This window comes from Diadema setosum, chromosome 21, assembly GCF_964275005.1.
Source record: "Diadema setosum chromosome 21, eeDiaSeto1, whole genome shotgun sequence".
NCBI classification, from domain to species: Eukaryota; Metazoa; Echinodermata; class Echinoidea; order Diadematoida; family Diadematidae; genus Diadema; species Diadema setosum.
Window position 1 is genome coordinate 11496474 of NC_092705.1, and position 17663 is coordinate 11514136.

The following is a 17663-nucleotide window of genomic DNA, read 5'->3' on the forward strand; positions in this document are numbered from 1 at the left end:
ACTGTAGGCCTATTTGTTACTTCTAAATGAGAGAAAAATTTCACGCACACTTCGACTGTCGGTGTCTCTTCATGTTGCATTTTTGAAAATTGATAAATTATGTACTAAACATAAACCTAAGGACACTCTAATTATGAACTGTGCTCCGAGATCCTCAGTAGCGCGAGTAGCAGACATTTAGGGAGCTTTAGATTTTAGACGCGCGGACGTTCAAAGAGAAAAAAACATGATCTGAGCGTGCGCAGTAACTTTATCCGCGCTACTGCGCAAGCTCAGATCATGTTTTTTTTTCTCTTCGAACGTCCGCGCGTCTAAAATCTAAAGCTCACTAGTAGCAGATTTCGACGCGAGGCGACGCAACGCGACGTACGTCGACGCGACGCACGTCGACGCGACGCAGACGCAGACCAGTGGAGGAAAATGGCGACACGTTTACCGGCTACACACCATACTTAGCTCCGATGACTGATCAGAGCGCTGTGCTGGCTGAAATCTTATTGTTTCGTCATTCGAGTAATCAAGCAGACTAACCGCTGGAGAAGAGAAGACAACATTTGACACCAAAATGGTAACTGTTTCTAGATTAATGACTGACTTAGCTGAGTAGGAGTTTTCAGAAATTTCCAATGCATCCTTGCAGGAGCTGAGTAACTGTAGGGCCTACTTGACCCGTACGATACAGCCGGTGCGGCCCATTGTTGCATGCGTTGCTTGGACTGGCGTGTCCCTGCCACACGGGGCGGGGCGGGCGGATCCATGCCATGTCAAGTCGGTGTAAAAATGATGGATGGGTATAGTACTTGGGATGGGTGGTAGTGTTTTGTTGTTTTTCTCCACATACATTGGTGTAATTACCTAATTTATGTTATCAAGAGACACCATGTGACACACATGAGCAATGAATGCATGTTCATTTCAGGTAAAATAATGGTGGTTGGGGTCCTGCCCCTGTTCTTTCCCTGCCTGCTTGGATTAAATTATACAGCTGTAAGTTACCTGTAGCTGCTCTCGAAGTGCTGACCGGGGATGGGCTCTGGGGTACACCGATAAATATGTAGCCTCTTGTTTCTGTGTACCTGGTATCTATATGATAACTATAGACCGATTCAAGCGACTGTTCATGGAAGTGCGCCCTCTTAAGGCGATGCCATAACTGGGGGCCAACCACGCCGGGTCGGCAAGCGCCGTGCGTGCGTGGGAAGGGTGTCAGCGGCAGGCATACTAGGCAGTGCTTTTACCACCCGACGCCAGCCGGCCAGCTTGCTATCTCTGGCGCTGGCAGCAATCGACGCATCTGGCTTTGTGACAACTAGACGTAGAGAGTCTACTTTTTTTTTTTTTTTTTTTCGCTAGCTAATTAAAAAAAAAAATCAAACAACTTAGGTATACCGACTATGAGCGAATGGGTAGATGGCATAATTATACGGCTGTAGCCAAAATTTGAATTTCAAGGTAAATATCGGTACGATTCGTGAGTGTTTGTAGACTCTAATCGATGACTTGGCCGGTACTCGCGTGTAAGCCCCATATAGGCCTAGATCTATTCACATTTGTGTAAGAAGATAAAAACACATGGGGAGAACCATGGCTAGGCACAGGCAGACGTCTTGCTAGTAAGCCTATAGACCTTATGCATATGACGTCACACGGTCTTACCAACTGAAGGGCGCCCTCCCTCAGAGGGCAAGCGATGCGTTGCTAGAGCGTGCTTTTACACCCGAGGCAATGGGCATTTACACACGGCATCGGTGTTTCTTTTACTGTCTTTTCTATTGCATGTAATCTACAGCCCTAGATAGGGAAATTCAAGCTTGTATAGCAAACTCGACATTTGAGGTATGCATTGCACTCACCAGGTTAATGATATATCCAACATTTTGGCACAATTTTCATGAAAAAAGATGCAACTACCAGCGGTCGTAACAGCTCATCAACCTACGAACCCGTTAGCCAATCACATGTGAGGTAGATTTCTACGTGTTTTTTACTAAAACACGTACCTCGCATGTGATTGGCTAATGAAATTCAAAATGGCGACATACATTCAGCGAACGGCGATGTTGCGCTATGGATACAAATTTCTGCGATATAACCTAGGAATTCTGTAGTTACTGTGAGTATTTCGATTGCACAATGTGAGAAAATTACCCAAATATTGCTGCATAATGTGTCATGTCATGTCAAACTTGTTTGATGGTAAGAAAAAACCTGCCACTAGCCTGGGGACTGGCGGCGAGTGAGGCAATCGCCGCTAGCGCGCATAGGAAAAGCACATAACAAGCTGCACGCCTCTGCATGTCAAGGACTTCGCTTGCCCTCTAAGATGGCGTCGCGAGAGGTTGTCAAGCGAGTGATGACGTCAATGCATAAGGTCTATACTGCTGAGAAGTTAACTAATATAATTTAGAGACAAATAATGAATCAGAATCTTGAGCTAGATATGGCGCTATAAATATATAGCAACTAATATCAGTGAACTTAAACCTTTTTAGGCTTTTGTCTCTTCTCGGGCCAGGAGGGTAGAATTTGTCTAACGTTTTTCAGATCTTGTCTAGAATTCTAGGAAACAGACTAGATCTATAGACCCGTCTAGACCTGATGACTTCTAGAACCCTAACTACATCCTATATCATTTTCGGTTGTCACTAAACTTCCGGCAAGCCTAATTAAGTAAACCAAACGGAAGGCAAATCTAGGCGTTTCTAAGCCGTATAAACTTAAGAAGTTAATTTACTTCGCCTGATGTCAACAACCAAAACTTCTATTGTTTAGGTCTAAGTAACCTTGCATTTAACATCGCGCTAACGCCTAAAATTATACTGATAGTAATCTACAAAAGTGATTTTCAAATCAAACTTTCTTAACATGATTATGAAACGGATGTTTGCCACCATTCATTGCAGTAATTTTATAAGTATCACTTTATCAAAAATCAATTCAAATTCAGAGTTCCAGGCTAAATTGAATATGGTCAATTCAATGCTGAACACTTAGTGAAGAAGTAAAAAAAAAAAGATATATAAGAATTAAACACATCTTGAAACATTCATTTAGTTGTAATGTAGGCTTTAAAATGTTTGTCATAATAATATAGTATAGCCAGGAAGTGTATTCTATAATCTAACTTTGGTAAGTATTGCACCAAGCATTAAAAAAAAAATCAGTGAATTATCAAAATCTTTGATTTGAACTTGTCTTCTGAAATAAACAACTTTATTTGACGAATATGCAGTGATAGCCTAATTGAATAGAGAATCTAGTAGGTATAGGCCAAAGTTTGTTTCGAAAATCTGTGCATTCTTTATACCGCTGTATTTCACTTTGAGTGTTTATATTCATCATGCGTCAGTGGTGTCTGAATTTCACACACTGACGTGCAGCTTCCATTTCCGGTTTCCTGTTATTTGTGCACCCAACAACTGCACGATATGTGTTTTTTTTTTTCTGATCTTTCCTGTGAAGCTTTCATTCTAGATCGATATGTCTGAATCACTCAATTTGTCCATAAGAGAGGCATTAAATGCCACTGAATGACTTTTCCACAGTGAGTAAACAATCACAATTTTAGCGCGGCGGTCGCCGGCCGCGGCGCAGTGGCCGCGCCCGGCTAACTTTGCGCGATGGGTACGCTAGGCTGCTAGCTGCCAGTGCAACTCGCTGGGTAGCTAGCTCGCTGAAAGCCCCCGTTGGCCCCCACTTATGGCGGCCGTTATAGCGCCGCTAGCGGCGGTAGGTGAATAGGCCATCGAAATTGAATCGGTCTATACACAGCCCAGTCGCTGTACATGGTACGCCGGGACAGGGCTGTACGAGCGCGACCACCAACCACTAGGAGAGCGACGTAATCGTATCACGATAGCTTTGAATTTTGATACTTAACATCATTTTTGTCACCTCAAACTCATCGAGTATACTCTTCAATATTTACTCTACATCTGATGCTATCAGTATTCAAATGTACGCGATGAAACTTACCGAAATTGATCATCATATCCAGCATGTCCACACGGTACACAATCTTTCACGCCAGGCCTAACTATACACAGCCCAGTCGCTGTACATGGTAGGTCGCGACGTACCATGTACAGCGACTGGGCTGTGTATAAGGCCTGGCGTGAAAGATTGTGTACCGTGTGGACATGCTGGATATGATGATCAATTTCGGTAAGTTTCATTGCGTACATTTGAATACTGATAGCATCAGATGTAGAGTAAATATTGAAGAGTATACTCGATGAGTTTGAGGTGACAAAAATGATGTTAAGTATCAAAATTCAAAGTTATCGTGATACGATTACGTCGCTCTCCTAGTGGTTGGTGGTCGCGCTCGTACAGCCCTGTCGCGACGTACCATGTACAGCGACTGGGCTGTGTATAGTTATAGCTATATGATTGGTAGTATGTATGGTCAGCAGGTGGACCTTAATGTACTACCAACTGTTCACTACCAAACAAGAAGAGGCAGAGTTGCACATTGAATTAATCAGTCCAGTTTCCAGGGCTGAGGGTAATCTTGGAAATTCTTGCAGATATCAGCTGTTTTTGTTTTTGTTTTGTTTTGTTTTATGCTGTGTGTATCGTGTGTGTGTGTGTGTGTGTACGTGTGTGTGTGACCTCTTCACCTGGATTTATCCCTGCTGTTTTACGAGTGAAATGAAGTGGTTTCTTTTAGGTATATTGGGTAAGATCGATAGCTCCCCTAAAAAGTCTCCCTGAAAGACTTGGCAACAAGAATGAAGACAAAGTGTCTTGCCAAAGTGGCAAAGGACACTACTGCCAGGCTAGGATGCGAATGTCATAGTGCTATTAATCATGGGACATAGGGAAGCTTGCAATCTTATCTGTGTGGTTTTTACTGCTCAGCCATGACAGCTCAACCTTTACCAGCTTTTGGTATTTGATTGTCCACATGAACAGATAACTCCCTTTCTGTGTAATCAGTGTAATCTGTGCTGTGTGATACACAGCATATCATTATCTACCTATCATTTTTCTTTTTTTTATTATTCCCATTCATTTCAACCCCCCCCCCCCCTCGTAAAGCTTGTTCACAAATTCAGGAATGAGCCACAGTGATTCACACCCTTTTTAATCAATTTTTTTTTTTTCAAGTAGCTCTGCCACCTTGCTGCATATGGTGAAAACACTCTGTTCTTGCTTCCAGTGAACTGCTGTGTTGTGATTTGCGTACAAGTACATCACATTTTCCCTCTTGTGTTGTGTTGTAGTTGCAGTACATGTTGCTGTTCAGCCGGCAGGGCAAGCTGCGGCTACAGAAATGGTACACACCGTTCCCGGAGAAGGCTAAAAAGAAGATTACACGAGAGCTCATTGCTACAGTACTAACCAGAAAACCCAAAATGTGCAATTTCCTAGAATGGAGGGACTACAAAATTGTCTACAAGAGGTGAGTGTTGAGATACATGTATGTAGTGATAGGGAATGCATCTGAGAATCAGTAAAAGTGAATGCTAGTTCAATTTTGCTTGTTTTGTTGTTGCTATTGTACTGTATTTGGAAATATCAGACCAGTTCACATATAAATCTTTGTATGTTTCCTTCCAGAAAGTTGAGTTTAATAGGCAATGTCAAAGCTTGCCTTACCTCCAGGTTTGCACGAGGCTTGCTCAAGCAGGGAAGAACTAAACACACTGTATACGGTACCCATTTCAATCTACATTGTAGTACTGAGGTATTCTGTCTGATACTGTGTGAGGAAATGTAGATGATTAGGGGCAGCTAGAGCTTCAAAGGGGTATGTATATGAAAGAGAAAATGCAGCAAATACTTAGTGAGCAGTATATCTCTGAATGTTGATGTGTTCTTGGCTCCATGTGGACCTTGTAGAAATGAACGGAAATGTTTTGTTAAGACACTTGTAAGTACTGGAGCAAAAGAAATCATGATACCTGTTAGTGTGTAATTCCAGCAATCAATCTTTAATTTTCCTGATATGTGATTATTGGTAGGAAATGCTCTTTTATGATTATGTCATTCAGTATTGTTGTACTTCGTATCACTATACAAAAGACATGAACAAATTTACAAAGGTATAAAAGAAAGTTTGTAAATGTAGAGAATATAATTATCTGCATGAAAAGGAGACAGCAGACAGAGAACATGGAGGTGGGATGATTTTAGCACAGGCAGGTAGTGAATGCAAATTTGTGCCACTGTCTCAAATTTGCAAAATTGTTTCAAAACATTTCACAATACTTCACACGTCATGCGTGTGAAGGAAGTGTGTGACATGAGTGCATGAATTAGGTGAATTCAGTGTCTAAAGTTTCTGCAAATTGTCGAAGATAATAAAGTTCCCAGAACTTGCATTGTATTTTATTTTTGATTTTTTTTTTTGATGTTTGATTTTGCTACAACTTGCGCTTCCCCGAGTATACTCGGGACTCATCCCCAACGGGTTAAGTGAAGTGTGAAGCTTCTGTATACGATGAAGACATAAAATCTCTGCAAACTGACGATATTGTAGTAGCTTGCGAGTGGTGAAAAACATTTGTTTTACTTTCACAGAATCATCACCCATACTGTCTTTCTTCCCCTCATTATATCTTCTTCATCTGTAGGTATGCCAGTTTATACTTCTGCTGTGCCATTGAAGAGAATGACAATGAATTACTAACATTAGAAATCATCCACAGATATGTTGAGCTCCTCGACAAGTACTTTGGAAGTGTAAGTATTGTAAAACTCTTTGCTTGGTAATCTGGTTCGATGACATCTATTATCATTTTTTTTTTTTTTTTTTGATGGGGGGGGGGGGGGAGGGGCCTATACCTTGTTCAGTTTAGTTTCCAGGATTGTCAGCATTTTATATATCTTCTCTGCACCCAACATTCATTTCGTGCATCATAGTATATTTGTTTATTTATTTCATTTTTTTTTACATTTTTTTAGCCATCTTGAGCTGAGGGAAAGGTTTCAATGCATTCTATAACACTGCCTACATTTGTTTCTTCTCTAATTGGTGCTTCGATATTGTCTTTACAGGGTAAATGCATTCAATCAATTGTAAAATTCTGGCAGAGAATGCTAGAAGATGAAAAAACTTTTCTGAACCAGTCAAAACCAAAGGATGTGAAAGATTTCCTAATGAAAGCTCATTTACTGGTTCTCACCAGATATGTAAATAAATGATATTTTATTATTATTATTATTATTGGTATTATTATTATTATTATTATTATTATTATTATTATTATTATTATTATTATTATTATTATTATTATTATTATTATTATTATTATTATTATTATTATTATATTTGATTACTTTTTGACCCTGATATGACCTGTAGGTGGTGATCAGATGACAAATGCTAACAACTCGTGAAGCTGAATCTTACATGTGTCTCCAGAATTTCATGTCAGAAATGATTGCTTTATGTACACTATGTACAGTACCTGATTGCATTCTGCCTACATTTCCCCCCTCACTATTTGCAGGTATGTGAGCTGGACATCATCTTCAACTTTGAGAAGGCGTACTTCATGCTCGACGAGCTCATGCTGGGCGGGGAGATCCAGGAGACGAGCAAGAAGAATGTCTTGAAAGCGATCCAGGCTCAGGACCTCCTCTCAGAGGTTTGTGCCTAATATCAAATCTCTTTCTCTTTAGTCTGTTTGACCGTTCAGATTTTTCTCTTTAGTCTGGCCTACCATGCTTAGAAAAAATGGTGCCAGGTATTTATCACATTGTTTTAAACCAGGATTTGATGCTAGCAAATCAAAAGAAAAACTAAAAGACTTCACATGAACCAGATGTGACTGCAATTTTTGAAGAAATTGCCATAGTCTGATCGTACTTGAATCAGTTAGTGATTTTTGGTAAAGCGCTAAGATAATAATGAGCCAAGTCATTCAGAGTCAAAGTCTGAACCAAATCTCCCTATGTATTTTTCTGTTTCCTCTGCAGCTGAAAAAAAGAAGATATTTTTCACATTTGTTTGTTCTTGTGAGAGTGATCCATCAGTTGCTGATTATTTTGTTTTGGCATTAATTGCACATACAGTATACTTTGAAGTATTATGAAAGTTTGTTTTATGAGCATGTTCAACTTCTATTAACTTTTAATTCATATTCTTTTGATTTAATATATCCAATTTAATAATCTGCTACATATTTACTGTGATATACAAGACAAGAGTTAACATTTCAGAACTTCGATACACTCAAACCCCTTCTGGTTCTGCAACTGTATGGGGATCTAACTGAGAATATGGTCATATTGTACATGTATCCCACTGTCTCATGATAATTATAATGGTAATCTCTCTTGTATAAATACTGGCCATCAATTCTAAAATGTTACACTGTACAGTATTGGTCAAACCTCTCTGGCAGTGGTAGAGCCACAGTGATACAGACCAAATCCAAATTAATCTCTCATTGAAATGGGATAATGGAAACTGGATATATATCATTGAATAGCCTGTAAATTAGCATTACATTCTTGCTTGTCGGTGGGTCATCCATTTAAAGCAATGATACTGAAGGTACTATACGAAAGAAAGCAATTAAGATCATCATATTTTGGGCAAATTTGAGAGGTTTGACCAGTCCTGTCCTCCATCTTCACAGAAATTTCACCTTTGACTCATAAACAAGTAATTCTCACAGTAGCAATTATAACATGATATACAGGAGGGAACTTTAATAGGTACAATGGCAGGAACAATCATCAACTCCTTGTTCTGTGTTGAGCTTTGATGCTTCAGACAAAAGGTAGATTATGCCACACAAAATGTTAATTCTTAAAGGTATATGATTTCCTGCTTCAGCTCTGTATGAAAGTTGATGCTTACAAGTAGAAATATTGCTCTGATAAACCAGAGAGTGAGCAAGAAATAAGAAGACAGGGAAATAATGACGCACTCTTTTGGTTGGAGTGTGCAAACTCTCTCTACACACACGAAAAGGATAGATTCGATATTTAGGTGTGTTACAAATTTATACTCGTGAGGTGAATTTTAAGTTTGGGCACTAACCCTGATTGTTGATTGTTATATTCATATTGTGCATTTTTTATGCCGGGGGTGGGGTGGGAGAGAACTACTGTAAAACAAGGAATGTTCACATACATTTTAATTTCGCGAATTTGGCGAGAGCCAAGATTTGCAAAATTAAAATGCATGCGAAAGTTCTTATTTAGACTATATGCGTTGAATGTTAGAGGCAACTTGCGAAAATTTCATGCCGCGGAAAAGGTTGTTGGCTCCAATTCGCGAAAATTTCATGCTGCGAAAATATAGTGTTTTACAGTATTTATTATCAACAGAGGATGAGAAGCTGATGATTGAGTCTGCTACAATTACATCAGGTATTCTTCATTCAATAACACTACCTTGTTTATAATCCATCATACACAGTAACTGTACATCCTTTCATTTCTACACACACTACTGAGAACCTTTACATTTGTACACGTAACCCATTTCTCGGAAGCAGTCCTGGCTGCAACAAGTCCCAGTCATGTCATTACATCCATCACGTAGTGCAACACTTTATATGGCAGGTGTCTATGGGTACACTGACATCTCACAGCTAGTTAAAATCAAAGTACAGGATACAGTGTACCAGTAGTGCATGATTGCACCTACACAATGCATCTAGACAATTTTTACATGTTGAAATTTTTACGTTATTGTTTATTCACATTTTGTAGTCAGTAGATCTGCAATCACAGGTCACATATGCTGGTGTTTGTGATGTTTTGAGGGAGTGCCACTTCCTCCTCAGTAATCTTGAGCAATTGCAAGCACACACACGTACAATGTACACATGTACACTGTACATGCATTAGTATGTTTCAACTCATATTCTTTTATGTAGTTTGTGACATTTTCATGTGTTGTGATTTAAACTTTGTGTTTCTGTGTATGAGCCATGGAGTGCAAAATTTCAATTTTCTATTTGATATCTTCAGTCAGACTTGACCATGTGTATGATATTTTATGCATATGTGTCTGTGGGTGTATGTACAAATATATGGGTGTATGTGGTTTGTGTGTCTGACTGTGTGTGCATTGTGTTTGTGTTGGTGTTTAAATGTGTACATGCCTTCAAACAGATAAGCATTGAACATAGAGCTTTGCTTAGGATATGTTGCAGACCCAATGGCTTTCAGGGAAAGATGAAATGGTCAAAGTAAGTGATAGGTACAAATTAATACATAGTTTTTATATGCCAGATTGTAAATTGTGCAATATACCAGATCTTCTGTTTTTTTAAAATTATGATGGATGAAAGTGTCCTAGATTCATCGACATTCATTTCGATTCAAGTGCAGCGTACAGTATAGAAAAACAAATAGTGTATACAAAACGAAAGTGAAAACTGCAATTTGCAATGAACTTGTCAAACTTTGAAAGCAAATACTGTATAAGCTGTATTTTCGCATACAGATATTTTTGCAAATGAGGAGGTCACAGACATTCTCGCGAGATGTTGTTTTCGCGATTTTGGCACCAACGTTATCAGAAGTGCACTAATGCCTGTTAGTTGAAGATGGCTATTTTTGAGTGTTGTTAAATTCGCGGCCCAACAGTGATTCGCAAAATTTGCAGAAATTAAACCCTCGCAAAAATAACAGCTTACAATACAGTAGCTCCATATTGTATCATCTGTGTATGTCTATGACCTTGTGTGTGCTCTTGGTGTCTCAGTCTGTGCATGAGTGTTGCAGACATCTCTCTCAGTTGTTGGTGTTGGAGAATGAAACAAATCAAAGGTGTGGTCACTTTTGTATTGTAGCCATACGTGACTCTGAGTACAAGAGACCTGGTTGTGTGTGGTGTGATGTACAATCTACGGTTGTATGTAGTACTGATCATGGTGCATTTTGATTGGTAGTGAAATGATGAATCTGACCTGTTACTCTGGTTGAGTGCAGAGTGGTGGATATAGAGGTTTATCAGTAAGAATTGTTGGAACAAAATGATCAATTAGTTAAATAATGTGGTATTGTTAATGTTATCATCTGGCATGGAGCCAAGTTATATGAAATACAGAGTATCCGTTTAATAGGATGATTTTTATTGAAAGTACCTGGCATAAGAAATTTTGCATCTTATTTGTTTTTGTCAGTAAAATGCATTGATAATTCATTCGTGCAATGTAAGCCTCATCGGGAATATGATTTTCATTCATGCATGCGCCCTTTATTATTGTGATGCAATATACGACATGTACACAGATATTAATTTCAAGCCATGGTTACAAATCTACAGTGTACATTATATATTTTATGTTTTCAGGGAATAATTTTCCAACTCAAAATTTTACCAGCAGTTTCAGCTGATGAACAATATTTCAAATGGTATCCTGTACACTTTTGTGGAAGAAAACTGCACAGAAAACATAGTTTATGTAGCAGTGGTGTAAAAATGCATAGCAAATTGCGATGCGATACCAGGAAAATTATTCCCTGGTTTTAGACCTGTGCTTCTCAACCAGTGGGCTACAAAGCTCTTGCAGGTGGGCTGTGACGTTGGTCAAAAAATTGAATAAAAATGATCAATATGTGATCTTACTGAGTCTCAAGAAGAAAAAGATTGTAGAAGCCAAAGTGTGCCTCGAGTTGAAAAAAAGTTTGAGAAGCATGGTCTGTAATAGACAAAGGCCCTATGAAAATAAAGGCTTTATGATGATTGCTGGATTGGTGGTTAATGTGGTCATATATATAAGCCACATTTGAAATAGTGTCATGTATCTGTGGCATGTCAAAGCAAATGCATGAAAACTACTCTGCTCATTGTTGCAGGAGTGTCATGGTCTCTGTGTGTATGAACTATACATTCTTTCTACTCTCGACGAGAATTGTGACATTCAGCACACACTACTGCAGCCAATCATGTGCAATGGGTTTTCAATTTGATCACTAAAGCTGGGCTGGCCTATTTATAAAAGAGATTATCTTGCACTTGTTTGTGTGTGTATGTAATATTGCGGAATTGCAGTTTGCTGAATAGTACACAAATTGACACAAAATTTGACTTTAACACACATGTAGTCTAAAAAGTACCTGAATTTACATATTGTATGTATTGCCCTCGATATCTGCATAAAATAGCCTTCATTTTACGTATGACATACATTGTATGTTATCATATATGCATACATACAACATACATTTTATAAGTGTATTGGAAGGAGCTGTAATGCCAGTTTCATTTACATACATGTGAAGGTGACTGCCATTGTAGTTAAAATGAAATTAGGGGTTCACCTTTAAGTATTTTCAAACTGCAGCTCGAGCTGAGTGGGAAAACCAATATCGTCATAACCGATGAGCTCTTGGACGAGGTATCTACGGGAATCCTTCGTTTCTTGCCTCCTTGTAGAAAGATAAAGCTGAACAAAAAAACAAACAAAGAAACAATAGTTCTGCGCTTTTCTATCATTTCAACTCTGGTTGTAATCACACATTGTTATTTGCAGTCATTGTCTTCCTTTGCACTAATAAAACCTTCCCTATCCACAAGCTGTGCACCCTCTTACATCCAAAGACTCATCCAGGGTGTTGTTTAGAATGTCCTAGCCGATATAAAACTTGTTAACTTTAATAGTATAGTTTGATAATCATGTTTTGTTTTTGTTTTTGTGGACATGTTGAAACTGTTTATGTGTGAATATACATGTACATACTCTGTACATTCATGCTGTTTTGTTCGGGCCTGTAAGTAACTTTTGATCACATCCTTGCATATTAGTACAGTCAAAGTTTATGATCATTTTGAATATATGTGTTCCAGTCTAGAAGAAAATATATGTGCATTACAGTGCACAATATATGTTTGATAAATGTTATAGGTTCTAAATCATATCAGAAATAGATAAGAAGTTCGGTGGTTGAGGTGTTAGGAAAATCTAAGGAACTCCCGGTAGCCACTGTTAAACCACTGTCAAACTGCTAGACATCATGAAGTTTTCTCTGAGACAAGCTTTGTCTTATCTATGTGATAAAGTTCCCTGTTGCATTGTGATCATGAATAACAAAGAAAAGTGATATAATAATATTAATGCTGACATAGGCAAATCTACAAATTAACTAAAAGTGTACATAGTATGGATTTTTTCCTCAAATATCAACATTTTCACATCTTCCTGATATTGTTGACATTCGTGCATCATCATTGGGATTGTGTCCGGGTGTGCAGTTGAATATATCCTCAACATTTTTTTAACAGGGATGACATCCCCTGAGAAAATTGTAATAAATTTGATGACAATGTTCTGTCTAAGGCAAATTGCTAACCTTACCCCATCTGCTTCACCTCCCCCCCCCCCCCTGTTCCATCCAAGTTCAACTGACAGCTTGATTACTTTAACTCCAGAGCTATGCTTTTGTGTTAATTAGATATAAGAAAATGTCATACATTACGGGGTGACAGTGCTTATTCTGATGCTGAAAGAGCAATGCCATTCTGTGTGCGAATTTGCTTGAATAAGCAGTATTAAAGATGACAACAAAACAACACATTGCTGCTATGGCAAATCCAGAGGGGGGCACAACCAGTGCATGCCCCCCCCCCCATTATTTTTCATTAAAAAGAAAAAAAAATGAAATGAAACCCGGAAGTGGCACCAGAAATATTAGTTGCGCCCCCCCCCCCTTTACAGAATTCTTGGATCTGCCCCTGCATTGGTAGAGATTTCAATGAAATCAAAACAAAAATTTGAAAGTTTATGGGATATTCATTTCACAAGTCTTCAGAAAACATTGACATTGGTTGGTCACTTGGAGCTTGAAATATAAATGAGAATGATTCTGTCATCACATCTCAACTTTTATATTTAGATATTGTAAACAAAAGTATAAACACTATGTATTTTGTTGTTAATTCTGCAGCTACAACCTCTCCCCCTTTTTAAAAAGGCCATTCTTACCTGGTTGACTACAATTCTTTGATGTAAATCACACAGAGTATTCTTTTATGTCATTCCAGGGAAAGAAGTTTGTTGAAGACTTGTGTACAGGTCATTAGGAGACTTGTGAGGTCACGGAGTCATGACCTCATCTGATTTGCATGCGTGGTTGTCATTGATAGTACCACAGTTTGAAAATGTGAAACTTGAAGGTCCAAAACTTTGTTTTTCCAAAACTGACTTTCATGGCCCAATGTTTATCTTGTTGAAGACTAGTCATCAGTATACTCAGGCAGGTGTCTAACCCATTATGGGAAATTTGTTAAAGCAAAATAGCAAAATCAACTCATCCTTTAAACAGGTTTATGAAACTTCTACTCCACCATAATGTTTAGTTAGTCATTTATTTACCCTGTCTGTGAAAGTCTCCCACTGATCAAGGAATGGCATGGCTCTTTAAGATGGTTAGCTTGTTAATCAGGACACCACTAGCATTTGTGTTAATTGGCTTTGAGTGTACATCTCAAAGAGTGTCAGATGGGGGTATAATTATATACAAGTACTGTATGTAGTTGTGCATGTATTTCATTATGATTTGTCTCCTTCCATCTCCACAGACTGCTCCCAAGCTTTAAATGTTGTGATATCTTCGGTCATGGATCATTTCTTGTTCAGTGTGAATGCTCTTTTAACGGCTCTAAAAAAAAAGGTTTATATATCGATAACCAGCTTACTCATTGACTTTATGTGTGTAACATTTTTGTTTTCCCCATCTCTCAATGCGATTCCTCTTGTAGCCTGATTTTTACGAGGTTAATTGATGATTCAGCCCAAAGCTACATGAATTGCAGAAGTAAACTGGCAAGTAAGCAAGAAAGTTATATGCAGTCATTATGTGTTATTATTATTATTATTTTTTAATCCATGCCTGTCCTGTCTTATTTCCTAACGTTTTCCTGGTCCTTTTCATTTGTTTCGTGGTGTTTTCATGCTCTTTAGCAATAAGTATGGTGGTTTACTGAAATGTGAAACAGCTTGCATCGAAGCCTGTGTATAGATGTGGAAACCACTTGATAAAGCTATATAAAAAGAGTTCATTTTTGTTCAGAGTAGCCTACAAGAATGGAATGTACATGACAATGAATGTACACATGTGTATTAAATTATAAGGAGAGGATTTGAAAAACAGAAATTGCCAGACCATAATATTTGTGTAATCATGAAAGTAAAAGCTAGCATTTTAGAGGTAATAAAAAGAAAATCACATTCTACATACTTGTTTCTTTGTAATATTTGAGAGAACACAATCTTTGTCAACATCTGTCTAATTTGTTTTGTGTCGGGTCTCTTCATTCACTGTCAAATGTACTTATACCATCGGCCATTCTCTACATGTAGACAGTTTCCATGGAAACGCTTAGCTCTCATATTCACTACCACAGAAGTAGCACTGGTATGAAAGGTGGCTGGGGAAGCACACTACATCTGTATGTAATAACAGTTCATCTTCATAATTATTTACATTATATTTTATTTGGAAGGCAGTGGATGTACTGTTCTTTATTCTTACTGTATTTTCTTTGGTCTACCAGAAGGATTTAGAATTATCCTGCTTGCCAGTTCCTTATGAGAACAGAACTTCCAACTTGCATTTCTCTCTTTGTTTGTTTAAATTCTCTTTCTCTCTCTGTCTTTTTAAAAACGCTGTTTTTTCTACCAGAAGGATTTAGAATTATCCTGCTTGCCAGTTCCTTATGAGAACAGAACTTCCAACTTCCATTTTTCTCTTTGTTTGTTTAAATTCTCTTTCTCTCTCTGTCTTTTTAAAAACGCTGTTTAGTTTTTCTTTTAATTTAAAAAAAAAAGAAAAAGAAAAGAAAGGATGAAATGCTTTAATGTAGCATGATTAATATGAACCAAACCTTTATCATCTGGGCTTTTTGTAACTGATATTGAGGAAATAGTGTAAACGCTCCGTGTTTCTGAGAATGTTAGAACTTGTGCATAATATATTCAAAGTGTGTACTTGTATGTTACTGAAGTACATGAATTGTAATACAGTATTCATCGCATAATCGGGACAGGCTGGGAGTAGCTAACACGGCCCCTTTAAGCGGGGTGCCCGATTTCACGATGAGCACTCACCATACACTAATGGCATACGACATGTACATGTGTAGTGCACACACACACACACACACACATGCATACTGACGTACTGTACATGTACATGAATACACAACCACGCTACCCCTCGGCGCGACCCTCTAGCTCTCCCTGCATTCTCGCAACGATGTAGAGTCATCGCAACCAGGTTCTTCTTCTTCTGTCACCTCTCTTCGAACACAAAATATGTGGATTAAAAGCTAGCACTTTCTTAAACATTCATAGAATTCTTGGACACGTAGGGCATTCTGTATAAATACATATCCACAACCATGGGAAATGATTACCCAGAACTGATGTGGGAACGTCAATGAAAAGTCCTTCAATCATTCAATCATCACGGCTTGATTGTTTACTTGCCGCGATCACTGCACTGTGTGTGTTGTCAATATGTAGCGATCTAGCTCGCCATATATACACATGTACAGAAAAGCGAAGGCGGGCAGCGAGCTGAAATGTACGTGTACTGGATGGACGGAGGTCAAAACACACCAGTCCAAAGCTTGCTTTGTAAGTTCGATGTAAACGACAACTGATAGGGAATCTTTGAAATATTGTTGTGGTATTTTGGTAGATTTTTTGTGTAAAATATCAACAAAATCGAAGATTGCTTGAAGAAAAATTGTCCCGTTTATCAGAGGTCCCCGCCCGATTATCCAGTGAAAATAACGTGCATTGGAAATGTTTCTGGGAAGCGTATGTCATTTAAGCGAGGTTCCCGATTATCAGATGCCCGATTATGCGATGAATACTGTACCTGAAAATGGCTGTAATACGTACATGAATTTACAGCCATCCCATAACATCCAGTGCCAGTGAGCCCTTGTCGTTATAAGTGAGAAATAAGGTTGAAATAAGATATTCTAAAGACATACAGAAAGATCCTTTACACCATTTCTGTAACATATTAGAGTATGTATTTTTAATTCTTCAGATACAGTATACTATGTTGTATGAATACACTCTGTACGTGTTCACTTTGAAAGTTCGAAATAAGTAGGCCCTATACTGCAAGTTGGGATGCAGTAATGTGCATGTGAACATTGTAAAATGGGTTTTAGATTGCTGATGTGCGTTAGCAGTGTGCAGTACAGAAACTGACATCATATCTAATTACTAATGATAGAATCTTCATATTTACCATAATTTGGTAGAGGCATGTGGTAAATGAGATGACAACTTTTGAAACATTTACTACCAATTGACAGTTTGGTTGATGCAAGGAAAATGCACTCACTCTTAATAAGGGATGGATTTTGAGAGCAGTCTTGTATATAGATTGATATGTACAAAAATGATTACTTAGTGTCAAACCAGTTGGGTCATTTGAAGAGGAGGCAAAAAAGACATTCATTTTCTGGTTATTAGACCTTTTTTATGTCAAACTTTTTAAGTGAAAGTTTGACATTTTCATGATATAATCAAGGTCATTACGTTTACTTAATGTCAGAAAGTGAACGCCGCAAAGCAACTCATCAGAAACATGCCATAACTCTGCAAGCAGTTCACAGATGGGCCGCAGAACTATAATTATTGTCAGATTTTCAGCAAATAGTGGAGAACCACATGATTTGAACAAAATAAGGTGCAGTAATACAGCAGTGGTTGCAATCTTAA

At 38.2% G+C, this 17663-nt stretch overlaps 1 protein-coding gene across 3 annotated transcripts in view; it reads left to right on the top strand.

The window, feature by feature from the left end:
• The first annotated feature begins 431 nt into the window (after nt 1-431).
• The window catches only part of LOC140244212 (AP-1 complex subunit sigma-2), a 33523-nt gene continuing 16291 nt past the window's right edge, over nt 432-17663 (top strand). For all 3 annotated transcript variants that reach the window (XM_072323845.1, XM_072323846.1, XM_072323847.1), the window contains exons 1-4: nt 432-568; nt 5229-5407; nt 6582-6690; nt 7461-7598. In XM_072323845.1, coding sequence (XP_072179946.1) covers nt 566-568; nt 5229-5407; nt 6582-6690; nt 7461-7598 — 429 coding nt within the window. In that variant the 5' untranslated portion in view covers nt 432-565. The remainder of the gene's footprint in view (nt 569-5228; nt 5408-6581; nt 6691-7460; nt 7599-17663) is intronic.